We start from the raw sequence: 18,631 nt of genomic DNA, 5'->3' as shown, positions 1-18,631 counted from the left end.
AGAAGAAATGAGGGTATTTGCCATGTTATTCTTTACATTTGGTGACAAATATTTTAAAAACTGCAAGTAAAATCCACTGTAGACATTTTTATTATCTTTATGAAGTTGGGTAGATTCTGAGCAACCAGCCTTGACAGTACTAAGTACTCTCTTTAAATAACTCTTCAAGTTCTAACATATTTAAAATCACATTATGCATGCCCTTCCTCATGTGACACAAAGGATGACATTATTGGCACAGAGAGCACAGGGAGGAACCATGCTCACCACACCTGAGTCCAGGACACACATGCTTGCTCACTTCCCTCAACCCATTCCCCCCCCCCCAACTCCACTCAGCATTTCCTCTAAGCAGTGAGGTAAGACTTGCCTGAGGCCACACTCAATTCCCCAGTTCCTCTGATGCTATTGAGATAATACATTATAGGGGAGGAGTTTACAGATCCCTTTAAAATCCTGAGTCTCTGTGTTTGCTGGATCATTTCTTCTCAGATTCCAACCCAGTTAAGAAGCAACTCATCAAAATGTCGCTCGGAGGCATTTCAGAGACCACACCTGCCACACCAGAAATTCAGGAGATTGCTGACAAGGTGAGTCGATGTACTTAAGGAAAATGCAAACCAAACTTCCTAAACCAAAAATCCTAAACCAAACTTCCAAAATTTGATTTTAATTTGGACTTGCATTAACAGTGTGGGAAATGACAGAATTCACACATATACATATATATCTGTATATATATACATGTATATACATACATGTATATACATATGTGCATATATATGTATATATGTATACACACACACACACACACACACACACACACACACACACACACACACATATATATATATATATATATATGGCTGTTGTTCAGACATTTAGACAGCTAAGGGTGGAACATGAAGCATTTCAAAGAAATTTTAATACCCCAAGCCCCACATGTAGCCTCAGTTTCTCCAGTAGCTGAAGGTGAATTCATGCTGGATCATCTCTACACCTCCTGTGTCTGAACCCAGGAGCTCTAATTACCAATGGAATTTTCCAGTCCCACTGAGGGAAGCTGATGTGTGAAGGCTCCTAAGGTTCTTAAAGATCTCTGAGCACATTCCAGGATGCTATGCCCACCAAACCGTCACAGTCAAAATAGAACTCAATGTTTCTAGCAAGTTAATACATGTTGTTTAACTATCATCCATATAAAAAGATGTATCATGTTGCCTGTTTTACAAAGGAGAGGTAAGGAGGTAAGTTTGCATCTGTGACTTTATTTCTTACATCACATTGTTTTCCCCTCTGAAGCCGAATCATCCTGGAGGACAAGCTCAGTTTGGTTTGTTATTTGCTTATTTTTTTTTGTGTGTTTGTTTGAGAGTTGGTCTCACTAGATGATCTATCCTGCAGGTAACTCAGGCTAGCCTCAAACTCAAGGCACTCCTGCTGCCTCAACTGCTCAAGTGCTGGGATTACAGATATGTATCACCATGCTAGGCACCATCAGACTTTATGTGAGTAGAAAAGATGGGAGGCTTCATGCCTAGAGCACTGAACATTCTTGATGGTGTCACAGGCCTAAAACTCTGTGACTAAATATGTAAAGCTAAATAGTTCTCACTCATAGGTTTATTTAAAAAAATACCTTGGAGCATTTTCTTTCTGGGGAATATTAAATCTTTAAATCTTCTTTAGATTACTCACATCAAGTTGGTGTTCCCAACCTTAAGTGTCCACATGAGTCACCTGTCACTCTAGATTAAATGCATGTCTCACTGAGAGGGCTAGACCAGCCTGCATGTCCTCATTTCTTCCAAGGTCTCTGGGAGAGTGGGCACTCCTACCTACCCATGACTTCACTTTCCTGTAGTGCCTAATATGTCTGGCATCCTAGAAGGCATGGGGAGATGGAGCCTTAAGAGCTGAGGTCAAGGAAAAGTTCTCCATTTCACCTAAAAGAAGGAAGAGCTAAGAGGATTAAGTAAAATACCATGCAGAAAAAAAGTGTTTCAAAACAAATAAGCACGGGTGAGGCACAGTTGATATTTGTGTTCAGTGAAGTAAAAATCTCCCTGTTACAGTAGCCAGGATTGTAGGAGGATAGACAGGGAAATATAGTTATTTAAAAATAAATAATTTAAAGGAGATTTTATTAATTTTCATAATAGTTGGTCATCTGGTTATCTAGAATAATTCTTCTTTTGAAACAGGTGTCTTCCTATTTCTCAGAGAGGTTCTTATCTCACAAGTTCCAGTAATTCTTTTGCCTCTTAGCCTCCCAAGTGCCAAGGACTTCTGGAGGGTGACATTCTGCCTGACTAGAATAATTTTTGAACATGATACTCTTATTAGTTTGTTGAGAATTTCATAGATGCATAAAATGTATTTGATCAACAGTTTTTGAGGTAGAAAGCTTCTAGAAGGTTTTATCTTGATAATTGTACCATCTGTGGATGACATCTTCATTAATAAAGTTAATTTAGAAGTGTGTTCTTCTAGATCCAGACAAACAGACTGAAACATAGATATTAAGAAGGTCACCTCACGCTGGAAAAAGCTTCGCTGTTATAAAAGCCTTGATTTCTGTCCCCTCTTTCAGTTGACTTTCAAAGCCCCCAGGCAGGCAAGGATGCATCCCAGCCTATTTTTAGAGGATGAAACCAAGACTCAAAATGCTTAAGAGTCACCCGGATGAGACACTGACCTGGTCTTTCCCATTGCACAGCCTCGGCACACTATGGAGCTCTGCAGGAATGAGGGGAGGGAATGCAGCAATATTGCCCTCTCTGTGGAAGCCAAGGCCTCAGGCTTAAATCACTAAGGGAGATGCATAGCCATGAACCAATTCACAGGGGCATTTTCTGAGTCACTCCTACATATTGAGCATCTGGCTACAAACTGTAGAAGCTACATAAAGGCTGAAAGAAAAGGCCTCTATTACTCCCAAATTAACAGTATAGAGGAAATCAAAATATCTAGGGAATATTATAAAATAAAGTTTAATTAAGCACTTTTTCATGATCATAGGTTTAAGACCAAAACTAATATTAAGCACTGCTGCCAACCTCTTTACTGTCAGGTGAACAGGTACAGAGTGGAGGCCGAGCTCCCAGATGTCTCTCATCTGTCCTGTCTTGCAGGAGACAGCGTGAAGGGACAACTCTCACTAAAATGTTGAGAGGCAGAGATGCAGGCAGTGAACTGTGTATTTTTAGGAAGCATTTTCTGAGTCACAGCAATCCTTCCCTTACAAAGAACACTACAGGTCAGATACTGTGAAACAGACTTACTAGATCAGGAAATTCAGGCTACTACTCTGAGATTATGGTTGGTTGTTACCGCACATAGTGTCAGACCAGAGGGGGTTATTGAATCCCTAGAATGATCTGAGGGGACCCAGAGAAAATCTCCACTATGTGCCATTTACTTTGTGTTTATTGAACAAATGTAGATATACCAGTTGGGGTCTTCCATTGCAAATCATGACTATATTGTTTTTTGTTTTATTTTTATTTTTTAAGTATGTGTGTATGTCTCTCTGTGTGTGTGTGTGTGGTCTGTGGGTGTGTGTATGTTTGTGTGTGTGTTTTCATTGTTGAGGCAGGATTCAATGGGTAGCAACAACTAGCCTGGAACGTTCTATATAGTCCAAGCTGCTCTTGAATGACATTCTCCTGCCTCAGTCTTTCAGGTTCTAATATTAGAGGCTAGAGGTTTGAGCAGCCAGCCCAGGTTCATCAGCATCTGAAGACTCTCAGGAAGATGAGGTCCTCAGTTTTGTGAAGCAGATAACCTGAGTCCACACAACCCTAACATTATCCCTTACTTTCTCCTCCTCAGGTCAGACCACAGCTCGAAGGGAAAACCAATGAGAAATATGAAAAATTCAAAGCTGTTGAATATAAATCTCAAGTCGTCTCTGGAATAATCTACTTCATTAAGGTTAGGCAACAACTTCCCTCAAGCACTGAAGCAATTGTTTCCTGTTGCCCCAATTGTAGCTTCATTTTCACCACTTGTTTTTATTTAAGACATTTGTAAGTGGAAGACTGGGAAATCTATCAGATGACAAGATATTAACCTTGTATTTCCTCATGAATACAAAAATATTTCTTATGAAGTTCTCAGTTTTTAGAACCCTGTAGAAAAGGATGGTATAACAGCTCAGACATTGCTTTGCAGCCAAGGCTGCTTATTCTGTCAGCTGGATGTGGAAGTTAACATTTTAGTGTATGGGAATTGACCAGTGACTTAGAGCATTTTCCAACTCAAAACATCCTAATTCTATGTGTGATCAAATTACATGCACATAAAGAAGGACTTCAGTCATTAGCTGAAAGAATAATTCAAGCCAATTTCATCCTTTAAATGAGTAGTTATTAATATAATTTAAATGATTGTTTAAATTATTTTTTATATATGAGTGTTCTGTCTCCATGTATGCCTACATCCCAGAAGTGGGCATCACGCCCCACTATAAATGGCTGTGAGCCAGCATGTAGTGTAGTTGCTGGGAATTGAACTCAGGACCTCTGGAAGGGCAGTCATTACTCTTAACTGATGCACCATCTCTCCAGCCCCCAAATAATTCTTTTCATAGCTCAAGCAGGTCTAACAGATGGCACTCCATCTACAATATAAAGCCATATTAATAGTATTTTATAAATACATTTTAGGAGCTGGAGAAATGTCTCAGCTGTCAAAAGTGAATGAAAATTTTGCAGAAACCTCAAATTCAGTGTCCAGCACCCACATCAGGCTGCTCACAATCAGCTGTAATCCCAGCTGTAAAGGTCTGGTACCTCTGGTCTCTGAGGGCACTTGTTCCTATATGTGCATAGCCATACACAAACACACATGCATACACACTACTATTTTAAATTTTAAAACAGATTTTATATCAAAAATTAAATTAAATGGTTTCCTGATTAAGTTCTAATGAAAAAACATTTTTGACATTCTTGTGATATCACGGGAAACAATTCAAAAACTCAACCATGGATAATAAATAGGAGCTGTATTTATCTCTGTGTATTAAACAATGTCAATCTTGACTGAAAATATAACCCTCAGTCAAGCGCCTTTACCCCTTCTGATTTATCATTGGACCAAGGCACAATAGCATTTGTTTATTTTTGAAAAATAGATACTTAAGCTATATGTTTTTAATGTGTTTTGCTTGTTTGATGTTTTTTTAATGACATGAGCTGAACTAGCCAGCTCAACATGAGCCACTCTCAAAGCTGGGTTGTATATAAGGACTGGACCAGCTCAGTTCAATCAAATTTAAGTTCCTGGTGTGTTCCACCAGGCATATGAGTCACTGGTAGACCAAACCCCAGGCGTCATTCATGCAAGGTAGAAAAACACTCTGCTAAGTAAGCTGCATCCCCAGCTCCAGAAAAATAGTATCTTTAAATCTGTGTCTGGCATCAATGACATTGGTACTATATCAGCTTTTTTCAGACCTACAGAAAGAAATCACACACATGCACACACATGTGCATGCACATACAAACACTCTTTGTATGATGCTCATCAGACTGAGATATATTAATGTAAACTCGGATTAGTAGCATTTTAAGATTAAGGTAGGAAGGGATATCAGGGACATAAAATGTCTACTGTAGAACACAAAACCTTTATTGCTCTGATAAAGAACAAAGTGGCAGTGCTTGTCGGGATGGTGTAGGACCCAGCTTCATGAACAAACTACCACTGGGAATGTTATCCTGATGTTACCTAGACTTCTTTTCTTTACTTTTCTTTACAAAGGAGGCAGCCTGGTGGGCATTCACAAAGTAGGTTACAACACAGCAGAGATACTGGAACCAGACAGGCTATATATTCTAAAGCAAATCTGAGTTTCTTTTCCTTTATCAAACTATATGCCAAATTTTCTCCCAACTTGGAAGTCAAAAAATAGAACCACCAAAAACACAGGCTTCCCTCTGCTCCTTTAGGGGCATCATGAAAATAAAATGTAACTCTGGAATGTCATCTATGCCAAGATTTTAGTGAAAAGTATAATAAATTAAATCTAGATGGAGAAATGGATTAGTGATTAGGAGTGCTGGCTGTTCTTGCAGAGGACTTGGGTTTGGGTGTTAGCACCTACATGGCAGTTCACAAACATCTCTGACACCAGTTCTAGGGGATTTAGCACCCCCTTCTTAAGGCTTCAGGCATTGCATGCATGTGATGCACTTAATATGCAAGCAGGCAAAACATTTATAAAAATAAGTTGAATAAAATATTTTTTTCTAAATATGTTAAAAATACATCTTAGAAATATGTTTTCTGCCATACTGTTAGCTGCTCTTTTTCCCAATGTACAAGTTGATGGAAGTTCAGTTTGTAGGTACTGCCTTGGGCCAGAAATGTTGTTTCAGGAGTGCTTGACACATCACATCTCAACAAGAAAGTAGGTTTATCATACAATAGAGATCCACGTGAATAATCTTTCTTCTCTCTCTCTCTCTCTCTCTCTCTCTCTCTCTCTCTCTCTCTCTCTGTCTCTCTGTCTCTCTACCTCCATCCCTCCCTTCCTCTTTCTTTCTTTCTTTCTTCCTTCCTTTCTTTTTTTCTTCTTTTATGTCTTTCAGATTGATGTAGGCAATGGTTGTTTCATTCACATAAAAGTCTTCAGTGGGCCCTCTGGAAAAGATAATTATGAACTACATGGTTACCAGACTAGCAAAACCAAGAATGATGAGCTGACCGACTTCTAAGCAGAAATTCTAAAGTGACCTGATTCCTTTCATTGCAAACAGATGCAGCCATCAATAAAGACACATTCTTGAAATAACTGTTTTCTTCCCTCATTACTCAGTATTGTGTTGACCTTTACTTCTTATAAAATCATTTTTAAATATGGAATGTTTTCTGAATCTATGTGTCATCCTTGGGCAAGAGCTGTGATAATCTCTCTGTCATTCCAAATTTTAATATACATGCTGTCATACAGAGCAGTGTTCATGGTTCAGAGTTGATACTCCACAACAAATGATTCTAATTGGAAACCTTATGAAAACTATGGCTCAGTTGGAATTGTGTAAAGGATTTTATCACCCCATCCTCACTGCAGGTACATTGGTGGCTGTCAGGGAAACACACTTCTTGATCCCTTTGTTTGCCTGGAACCCAGCATGCCATCTGTGCCTTCATGTTTCAAAACAAATTTTGTATTTTACAAGTGATGTTTTCAAACAATCATAACTGATAAGCTGCCCTCTCCCCTCCCCCATGCTTCCCTTGCACTTGAGAGTCAATTGCAGTGTCTTCCCCTCACAAGCAAATGCTTCCTAGTGCTCACTAGTACAAATAGCAATGTGCACGTCCCACAAGGCCATTCTCCTGCACAACCCAAACCCAACAATCAAGACCAGGAAATGAACACCTATGGCGCACTGATACATAGTCCCAGGTGTCAATCTTTTCAAGTTGTAATAAATAAATAAAGTTTACTCTTGCAATCAACTACATTAGTACCTAGTATGAGCACTAGTTCTGAATGCCTTATAGGATATGACCGTTTATAGGTGACTGACCACTAACATGTTTTTCCTTATTGCCCTTAACAGTTTAGGAAAGTATCATTCATAAGACTAGGACTTTAAATTATGTTTTAAATGAGTTCTATTCAAGGTATAGGCACATCTATCTTTAAACAAGAGCTGAATCATATGTGCATTATGGTGCAGCAAACACAACTTTAAATTTTTATCATCATTAAGAAAAACATCCGAATCTAAAATATTTGAGACTCGTTTCTTTCATAGCCTGAAAAGGAATACAATAATCTATCTATCTTTTCCTAGCTTGGTGTCCTGGAGATACCTCACCATAAAAGTGAGGTGGTATGTCCCCTTCTGAATTGGCTTGCAGCCTCCCTACAATAATGGTAACATGGTTCAGCCTGCTTAGGGTATGGGAAGAGCTAAAGACTTATTTTATAAGCAACTGGATGTTTGTTGAGCTCACTGTTTTGGTTTGGAAGGCAGGGATTTTTCTCTTTGGGCTTGCAGGAACAACAGAGAAGCATCAGGCAGGACACAAATAAATTAGTATTCTAGAAAAGAGAGCTAAGAGGGCCCCTTAGGTTTGGAGGAGCTCAAGAGAAATGTAAACTAGTTCCATAGAATGACACAGATAGAAAGATTTCTGAAGAGCTACAAGTTTAGTTGTAGGATTAGGCTTGTTAATAGATGTTTTGTATATAATTAAGAAAATAAAGATAGAGAAAATAAAGATAGACTCCCCTTCTGCCCCTCTTCCGGAACTGAGGCCTGGACCAGACCTCTGCCCGGCCTGCAGGTATGTGGACCCCAGATCTCGCCTGAGATATTCTGGAGGCTCCACGGATCCCACAGCCAGCTTTAGGTAGGAAAACCCACAAACTTCCCTGAGCCCATAGCTGGGTGCTGTGAGTGCTCAGATTCCAGCAGATAACCCCCCTCCCCGCCCCTGCGGGCTGGCACTCCCCTTCCGCCCCTCTTCAGGAACTGAGTCCTGGACCAGACCTCTGCCCAGCCTGCTGGTGTGTGGACCCCGGATTCTGCCTGAGACATACTGGAAGGTCCACTCAACCCAGAGCCACAGAGGAACAACTGAACTCAGAGCTTCAGACAACATATCCTGAGATATTCTAGAGGAGACACCTAGCTGGACTGCTACATTGGAGGCACCATATACTGAGGCATCCTAGAGGTACCACTGTAATCAGTGCAGCTGGAAAAGATCACAGAGACATCTGGACCCCTAGAAGATCAAACACTAGCAAGATAACTGGAAAGGCAGGCTTCATTCAGAGATAGCAATTACAGGTAGCACTAGAGTTAACCAGATGGCAAAAGGCAAGAGCAAGAACGTAAGCAACAAAAACCAAAGTTACATGGCATCATCAGAACCCAGTTCCCCCATCAGAGCAAGCCCTGAACACCTCATCACACGAGAAAAGCAGGATTCAGAATTAAAATCACTTCTCATGATGATGATAGAGGACTTTAAGAAAGAAATAAATAACACTCTCAAAGAACTTAAGGAGAGCACTGGTAGACAGATAGAAACCCTTAAAGAGGAAACACAAAAATCCCTTAAGGAATTGCAAGAAAATGCAACCAAACAGGAGAAGGAATTAAACAAAACCATGCAGGATCTAAAAATGGAAGTAGAAACAATAAAGAAATCACAAAGGGACAATACCCTGGAGATAGAAAACCTAAAAAAAAGATCAGGAGTCATAGACACAAGTATCACCAACAGAATACAAGAGATGAAAGAGAGAATCTCATGTGCAGAAGATACCATGGAAAACATTGACACAACTGTCAAAGAAAATGCAAAATACAAAAAGCTACTAACCCAAAATATACAAGAAATCCAAGACACAATGAGAAGGTCAAACCTAAGGATAATAGGTATAGATGAGGGGGAAGACTCCCAACTTAAAGGACCAGTAAATATCCTCAACAAAATTATAGAGGAAAACTTTCCTAACCTAAAGAAAGAGATGTCCATAAATATACAAGAAGCCTACAGAACTCCAAATAGTTTAGACCAGAAAAGAAATACTTCCTGCCACATAATAGTCAAAACATCAAATGTACAAAACAAAGAAAAAATACTAAAAGCAGTAAGGGAAAAAGGCAAAGTAACATATAAAGGCAGACCTATAAGAATTACACCAGACTTCTCACCAGAGACCATAAAAGCCAGAAGATCCTGGACTGATATCATACAGGCCCTAAGAGAACACAAATACCAGCCCAGACTACTATACCCAGCAAAACTCTCAATCATTATTGATGGAGAAACCAAAATATTCCATGGCAAATCCAAATTTACACAGTATCTCAACACAAATCCAGCACTTCAAAGGATAATTGGTGGAAAACTCCAACACAAGTAAGGAAACTACAACCTAGAAAAAGCAAGAAAGTAATCTTCCAACAACCCTAAAAGAAGGTAGCTATACAAACATGACTCCACTGCCAATAACAAAAAAACAGGAAACAACACTCATTTTTCCTTAATATTTCTTAATAGCAATGGACTCAATTCTCCAATAAAAAGACATAGACTATCAGATTGGATACATAAACAGGATCCAACATTTTGCTGCATACAGGAAACGCACCTTTGTGAAAAAGACAGACACTACCTCCGAGTAAAAGGTTGGAAAACAATCTTCCAAGCAAATGGCCCCAAGAAACAAGCTGGAGTAGCACTTCTAGTATCAAATAAAATCGTTTTTCAACCAAAAGTAATCAAAAAGATAAAGAAGGACACTTCATATTCATCAAAGGAAAAATGTACCAAGAAGAACTTGCAATTCTGAACATCTATGCTCCAAATGCAAGGGCACCCACATACATAAAAGAAACTTTACTAAAGCTTAAAGCATACATTGCACCTCACACAATAATAGTGGGAGATTTCAACACCCCACTCTCAGCTATGGACAGATTGTGGAAACAGAAAATAAATCGAGACACAATGAAACTAACAGAAATTATGAACCAATTGGACTTAAGTGACATCTATAGAACATTCCATCCTAAAACAAAAGAATATACCTTCTTCTCAGCACCTCATGGTACCTTCTGCAAAATAGACCATATAATTGGTCACAAAACAGGCCTCAACAGATACAAAAAGATTGAAATAATCCCTAGTACCTTATCAGACCACCATGGACTAAGACTTGTCTTTGACTTGGACAAAAACAACAGAAAGCCCACATACACTTGGAAACTGAACAATGCTCTACTCAATGATAACTTGGTCAAGGAAGAAATAAAGAAAGAAATTAAAGACTTTTTAGATTTAAATGAAAATGAGGACACATCATATCAAAATTTGTGGGACTCCATGAAAACAGTACTAAGAGGAAAAATCATAGCTCTAAGTGCCCACAAAAAGAAATTGGAAAGAGCATACATTAACAACTTGACAGCAAACCTGAAAGCGTTAGAACAAAAAGAAGCTAATATACCCAAGAGGAGTAGACGGCAGGAAATAATCAAACTCAGGGCTGAAATCAACCAAGTCGAAACAAAAAGAACTATACAAAATATCAACAAAACCAGGAGGTGGTTCTTTGGGAAAATCAACAAGATAGACAAACCCTTAGCCAGACTAACCAAAGGGTGCAGAGACAGCATTCAAATTAATAAAATCATAACTAAAAAGGGAGACATAACAACAGAAACAGAGGAAATTAAAAAAATCATCAGATCCTACTACAAAGGCCTATACCCAACAAAATTGGAAAATCTGGAGGAAATGGACAATTTTCTAGACAGATACCAGGTACCAAAGTTAAACGAGGAGCAGATAAACCATCTAAACAGTCGCATAACTCCTAAAGAAATAGACACAGTCATTAAAAATCTTCCCACCAAAAAATGTCGGGGGCAAGATGGTTTCAGTGCAGAATTCTTTCAGACATTCAAGGAAGACCTAATACTAATCCTCTTCAAGCTATTCCATCAAATAGAAACAGAAGGAACACTACCCAATTCATTTTATGAATTACACTCATACCTAAACCACAGAAAGACCCAACAAAGAAAGAGAACTACAGACCAATCTCTCTTATGAATACTGATGCAAAAATACTCAATAAATCTTTCGCAAACCGAATCCAACAACACATCAAAACAATTATCCGTCAAGATCAAGTAGGCTTTATCCCAGGAATGCAGGGATGGTTCAATATTCGGAAATCCATCAATGTAATCCACTACATAAATAAACTCAAAGAAAAAAACCACATGGTCATCTCACTAGATGCTGAGAAAGCATTTGACAAAATTCAACATCACTTCATGTTAAAGGTCTTGGAAAGATCAGGAATTCAAGGCCCATACCTAAACATAGTAAAAGCAATATACAGCAAGCCAGTAGCCAACATCAAACTAAATGGAGAGAAACTTGAAGCAATCCCACTAAGATCAGGGACTAGGCAAGGCTGCCCACTCTCACCTTACCTATTCAATATAGTACTGGAAGTCCTAGCTAGAGCAATTAGACAACAAAAGGAAGTCAAAGGGATACAGATAGGAAAGGAAGAAGTCAAAATTTCACTATTTGCAGATGATATGATAGTATACTTAAGTGACCCTAAAACTTCCACCAGAGAACTCCTAAACCTGATAAACAACTTTAGCAATGTGGCTGGATATAAAATCAACTCAAACAAACCAGTAGCCTTCCTCTATTCAAAGGATAAACAGGCTGAGAAAGAAATTAGGGAAATGACACCCCTCACAATAGCCACAAATAAAATAAAATATCTTGGAGTGAATCTAACCAAGCAAGTGAAAGATCTGTATGACAAGAACTTCAAGTCTCTGAAGAAAGAAATTGAAGAAGATCTCAGAAGATGGAAAGATCTCCTATGCTCCTGGATTGGCAGGATTAACTTAGTAAAAATGGCTATCCTGCCAAAAGCAATCTACAGATTAAATGCAATACCCATCAAAATTCCAAATCAATTCTTCATAGAGATAGAAAGAGCAATTTACAAATTCATCTGGAATAACAAAAAACCTAGGATAGCGAGAACTATTCTCAACAATAAAAGAACTTCTGGGGGAATCACCATTCCGGACCTCAAACTGTACTACAGAGCAGTAGTGATAAAAATTGCATGGTATTGGTACAGAGACAGACAGGATGATCAATGGAATAGAATTGAAGACCCAGATATGACCCTGCACACCTATGGTCACTTGATCTTTGACAAGGGAGCTAAATCCATCCAGTGGAAACGGGACAGCATTTTCAACAAGTGGTGCTGGCTCAACTGGAGGTCAACATGTAGAAGAATGCAAATTAATCCATTCTTATACCCTTGTACAAAGCTCAACTCCAAGTGGATAAAGGACCTTCACATAAAGCCAGATACACTGAAACTAATAGAAGAGAAGTTGGGGAAGACCCTCGAATACCTAAGCACAGGGGAAAAGTTTCTGATGTCTGTTGTCTAATCGCTCTAGCTAGGACTTCCAGTACTATATTGAATAGGTAGGGTGAGAGTGGACAGCCTTGTCTAGTCCCTGATCTTAGTGGGATTGCTTCAAGTTTCTCTCCATTTAGTTTGATATTGGCTACTGGCTTGCTGTATATTGCTTTTCCTATGTTTAGGTATGGACCTTGAATTCCTAATCTTTCCAAGACTTTTAACATGAAGGGATGTTGTATTTTGTCAAATGCTTTCTCAGCATTTCACTGATGGTTCTTCATCAGGAACAGCTGCTTATGCCTTTAAGGATCAAGTAATCTCTTTTGCTACATCATCTGTATCAGCTCAATTGGTTGAATTACATGCTGTTATTGTGGTGTTTCAAGCATTTCCAAATCAAACTATTAATATTTATACAGATAGCTCATATATAGCTCAGTCTATCCCTCTGCTAGAAACTGCTGCACAAATAAAGCATTCCTCAGAAGCAGCTGATTTGTTTTTACAGTGCCAACAATTAATTTTAAGGAGAAAGTGTAAATTCTTTATAGGACACCTGAGAGCCCACACTGGGCTACCAGATCCTCTCTCTGAAGGAAATACCAAGGCACACCTAGCTACTCGTATAGCTGCAGTGACTTTATCAGATCAGCAATCTAATTTGGATCAGGCCATAAAGGCTCATGAGTTACATCACCTTAATTCTAAAACTTTAAAAGTTATGTTTAAAATTACCAGAGAACAAGCTAGACAAATCGTCAAACAATGTCAATCATGTGTTAAACTTTTACCAGTTCCTCATTTGGGTGTAAATCCAAAGGGACTGATACCAAACAGTATCTGGCAAATGGATGTTACTCATTATAATGAATTTGGCAAGCAAAAATATATACATGTATGTGTAGATACATACAGTGGTTTCATTTATACAACATTACAAACTGGAGAAGGAAGCAAGCATGTGATCGCTCATATGCTTGCTACAATCGATGTATTGGGTGTGTCTAAACAGATAAAAACTGACAATGGCCCAGGTTATACAAGCTCCAGTTTCCACCAATTTTGTGAAAGATTGGGAATACTACATAAAACGGGTATTCCATATAATCCACAGGGCCAAGGTATGGTAGAAAGGGCACATCAAACCATTAAATGTCAATTTGAAAAAAATTAAAAAGGGGGAATGGTACCCTACCAAGGGATCCCCCAGAAATATCCTTCATCATGCACTCTTCATTTTAAATGTTTTAAATTTGGATTCTGAAGGAAAATCTGCTGCAGATAGATTCTGGCATCCTGATACCAAAAAGAATTTTGCAACAGTCCTCTGGAAAGACCCATTAACCAGAACCTGGAATGGGCCAGATCCAGTGCTTATCTGGGGAAGAGGGTCTGTTTGCATATATTCCCAAACTGCAGATGCTGCACATTGGCTGCCAGAGAGACTGATTAAACAAATAGACAACAATAACAAATCCAGGGAGGAGAAACCCCCTGAGAAGCGTATTTTTTCTTCACAGGAAACATGAAGATGCTTCACAATTGCCTTCAAACTGGAACAGATCAATGAGTAAACCTGACTTGGGAAGTTATCAGTGCTGAAGGAGACATCACCACCTGAATCTCCAGGGTGGCTCTATTGGACTCTTGATTCCCTGACTTATGATTTAGTGGGGAACTAGGTTGTTTTAGATTTAGTGGGAATTTAGATTGTTTAGACCCAGGAGAAAACCCACTACCACAGTTACTATAGTTGTTTTTTGGGTTTGAGATTGACTAGAGCAGGAACAGGGATTTCCTTAGTTTTCTTTAGATCAAAGCTATGATCAGTTTTGTATTTCTATAGATTTAGATTCTGATATAAGACAGAAATAATATTCTGATATAAACAGAATAGAAGAGGCTTACACTTTTTACTCCTCTGATAGAGGGAGTTATGTGTTGCCCTTAAAAAAGAATGTTGCTGTCATACTAACTATTCAGGTGTTGTTAAGTCTCTTGTCTTTTGGGTCCATGTGGTTCAACAAACTGATGGCTTTTGTATGACAACAGATATACTCTATTCAAATGAAACCCACACAGGTCCATTATTACAGGCTGGAAGTAGGGGATTGTAAAACCTCTGTCATCAAGACTAATGAGGTATATCCCCTAACTTACGCGCTAAGCCGGATAGTCAAAGACGGGTAAGAGAGCATACCGAGACCCTTACCCCTAAAAGAAGGGAGGCCTCACCATCCTAAGACAGGAGCTCAACTAATGGCCATTGAGTATCCAAGGACGGGAAAGGGAGGCTGGGGTCCTTTCCTCCAACCTAGGACAGGCACAGTTTCCGTAAGTTTTCCCAGCCTTCCCTTTTGAAAAAAAAAATTTAAAAAGGGGGATCTGTTGGGGGCCGACTTTTAGCAGAAAGCGGCTATCAGCTTTGCAGCCATCTTGAGCCATATACCCTGACATGTGACTTGGATTACAATAGCCTACAACAGCTGAGCACACTCCGATAATCTTGGTTTAGATACCTTGAGATTAAAGGTGCGTGAGATTAAAGGTGCGTGAGATTAAAGGTGTGTGACTTAAGAGTGTAATTTACAGATAAGATTTAGAGATAAGACCTAAGGGCATGATTAAAGGTGTGACCAAAAGGCATGGCTTAGAAGTGAGACATATAAAAGGCAGAGACAGAACAGAATGGGGAACCAGACACAGCAGAGAGAAGACAGGTAGCAGGCACTTGGAAGAGAACTTGGAAGAAGTAACTTGGAACTTGGAGGGACTAGGAGCTAGGAACTAGGCACTAGGAACTCAAGACTTAGGACTTAGACTGAAGAATAAACGGGATTGAATTACACTCTGTCTGGTCTGCATTCTTTGAGTCCATCCTCACTTTCTCTCTTGCTGAACCCCGTCCCGTGAACCAGAGCTGCAGCTTGGGCCGGGATACAGTGGCCGCCCAAACGTGGGTTGGCCCGGGCCTCAACATTTTGCTTGGGCCGCGACATTTTTTGGCCACCCCAATGTGGGGCTAGTGTGGACTCCAACACAGAATGATCAGCCTTGGTGTATCTACTCAACAAGCAAGCTGGGCAGACCTGCTCAAACCTCTGAGGTCCGGGAATTCCATCTGGAGGCAGTGAAGACACAGCATCAGAGGCTTGTCAATTTGCTCTCCCCCCCCCCATGCCTCTTCTAATATCTCAATGCCCATAATCAGCTTGAAGAAGCTAATGAAGAGTCAGCACCCCTATTTCCTGGGCTTGGGAACTAAGCTGGTAAATGTTGGACTGTCTTTCTAGGGAAAAGTAGTAGTTTTGTGGGAATAGAGAGGATTAGCTAGGGGTTAATTGCATAGCCATAACCTATTAGTAGAAATCTGTATAATTAGTATCAAGATGAAGATATAAATTCTTAAATGGCACCAATTTACTTTGATTACAAATTTTAAGGTTTTCATTGGCATGAGCTTCTTATTGATATAAGAGTGAGATGAATATTGTTACTCTCATAGGCATTGTACCAGTATAAGACATTTAGGAATACAAGGCTTAGACCCAGTCCTTCTTTAACTTTTTAAACTGATTTGAGATGGTCAGCCTGTGAGTTAAGGGACTATAGCAAATTCATGGCTTGGAGTTTATTATAAGGGTGTTTTCTATGTTTTATTTAGAAATAGCTGAGTGGAGTTAACAGGCAACAGTCCAGATTACCTTACGTGGATAGTTGGTTTTCAAAACATCAGAAATCCATAGAATTGACATGACAAACATTTCTGTATTAATGTTCATTTTGATTAGAGACCTGTCTGCTCCTGACAGCTTCCTGTCTTGGATTCTAAGAAGAAATTGAGCATCCTTGGAGTTATTCCAGTTGTGGTGAGACAGCCACTAGACAGGAATTGCCTCTTTCCTTCTACAGAAAAATTACTGTCCAGAAAAGGACACACTTGCAGAATAGTTGACTGATTATATCTGCCTAGACAGAGTAATCAGCCATTGATAATCCTGCATCAATCAGCCCTTAATAATTCTGCAGCACTAAGGTCTGTCAGATGATCCTGGGCCAGAAGGCGGAAGAGCAGATGCTCCAACGTTTTGAAGTAGAACGAGTGTCCAGGTGTTCAGAGGTCTCTATAAATTGGCTAAGTTTTAGAAGTTATGCTTTGTGCTTCCCACAATTATAGTTAACTCAGTCATTCTGGATTTCTGACAGGGTTGAAAACTTATAGCCTCATAGCCAATCCTGACTATTTACTTTGAGAGAAAATATTTGAGTGGATGGTCGTCAGCTGACATTCATTCTAAAGCCAGGTTCAGAACTAAATGTTTTAGTTAGGATAGACGAAAGAGGTGCTGGTTAGTCAACAAAATGATGGACTGGGTATTAGGACTACCTTGTACCTCACTGGTACAAATTGGCATAATTATGTTCTAATTGTATTTTGAGAGAAAAGTTTCATTTTAACAGGAAGGGTGATATGTAGGAGGAGCTAAGGTGGGAGGAGTACTGAGAGGAAGAGATGGAGTAAGAAGAGGAGGAGAAGAAGGAGAGTAGAAGCTAGGTGATGAATGAGAGAAAGAGGGGGGAGACAGGGAGGCAGATGTTCATGTATCTCCACCAGTCAAAGATAGTGGTTATATCTAGGTTGGGTAGTGGGTTACACCTCTAATTGAACAATACCAAACAAATAAAGCCTATGATTAACATTTTTAAAAAAAATGTATAAATGCAAAAAGGAAAAGGGGGCATGGGATAGGGGTTTTCTAAGTGGGGGGGAGATGGGGAAAGGGGATGGCATCTGAAGTGTAAATAAAATATCTAATAAAAAATAACTAGATATTAACAAGACACTGAACAATATAGGGCATTAAAATAAAAGGCACTAAACTATATGCCGAAGGTGGTCAATTTTTCAAATGAGAATCCTTTAAAGTTAAAAGATGACAGTTGATAAAATTGATATTACTAATACAAGTCCATATTTTATCCTGTTGTCCCCTTGATAAACATCAGTATTGATTAAGTAAGAATCAAAAAGAAATATACCTAAGACTGGCTGTTTTTATAGTCTTAAGTTGATAGTATCATGACATCATCTTTAAAACTAAATTTTAATTAAGCATGAAATACAATAGTACTGAATTTTTCTAGAATAAACTTTTGTAATAGTAAAAGGTATGCTGAGAAGACTTGAATATTTTGAATAAATCTCTTTCAGAAAATTTAAAAAAAAAGAAAATAAAGATATCTCGCTGAGCTAGCAGTCTTGTCACTCAGTTTGCACCTCTCCTGATTTTCTCAGTATAAATATTAGATAATTTAAATGGTTACCAGACCCTTTAAGGTTGAAACAGCGTGCAAAGTTTGAAATAAATTACTAAACTCTTGAATAGCTAATCTAATTATGGGCTGTAGCCAATTAATATCTCAGAAAATTTTGAAAATTTGAGAGTTTGTAATTGATCCCTTCTGATCTATACTTCCTGTGGCTGAGTTTTCTGAAGACCTATCTTATGTTCTAGATTGTTAATAGAATTCCCTCTATGTAATTTTCAGGAGAAATTTTTGATCCACAACAAGGAAAAGATATCTTCCCTTCAACAAACATTTTTTGTAAGGTATCTGTATTAGACTTCCCCATCAAGAAATCATCCACATAGTGATAAATTATAG

General features: G+C 38.9%; 1 protein-coding gene and 1 non-coding gene across 2 annotated transcripts; one reads left to right on the top strand and one right to left on the bottom strand.

The window, feature by feature from the left end:
• The first annotated feature begins 434 nt into the window (after positions 1-434).
• Positions 435-6,873, top strand: LOC117717911 (stefin-1-like). Its single transcript, XM_034515404.2, has 3 exons — positions 435-590; positions 3,835-3,936; positions 6,600-6,873. Exons 1-3 carry the CDS (start codon positions 525-527, stop codon positions 6,723-6,725), a joined length of 294 nt encoding a protein of 97 aa, XP_034371295.1. The 5' UTR covers positions 435-524; the 3' UTR covers positions 6,726-6,873.
• Positions 6,862-6,966, bottom strand: LOC117718380 (U6 spliceosomal RNA). The gene has a single exon (XR_004608062.1). It is a non-coding gene; the product is annotated as a U6 spliceosomal RNA (small nuclear RNA).
• Between the last annotated feature and the right edge of the window lie 11,665 nt (positions 6,967-18,631).

This window comes from Arvicanthis niloticus, chromosome 12 (assembly GCF_011762505.2).
Source record: "Arvicanthis niloticus isolate mArvNil1 chromosome 12, mArvNil1.pat.X, whole genome shotgun sequence".
In the NCBI taxonomy this organism is placed as follows: domain Eukaryota; kingdom Metazoa; phylum Chordata; class Mammalia; order Rodentia; family Muridae; genus Arvicanthis; species Arvicanthis niloticus.
Note: the sequence above shows the minus strand (reverse complement) of the source record. Positions and strands in the feature narration are given on the sequence as shown.

Coding starts and splice junctions, on each gene's coding strand:
- LOC117717911 (XM_034515404.2), top strand. CDS start 525: ATGTCGCTCGGAGGCATTTCAGAGACCACACCTGCCACACCAGAAATT. Junction 591..3,834: donor TTCAGGAGATTGCTGACAAG/GTGAGTCGATGT, acceptor TCTCCTCCTCAG/GTCAGACCACAGCTCGAAGG. Junction 3,937..6,599: donor GAATAATCTACTTCATTAAG/GTTAGGCAACAA, acceptor TATGTCTTTCAG/ATTGATGTAGGCAATGGTTG.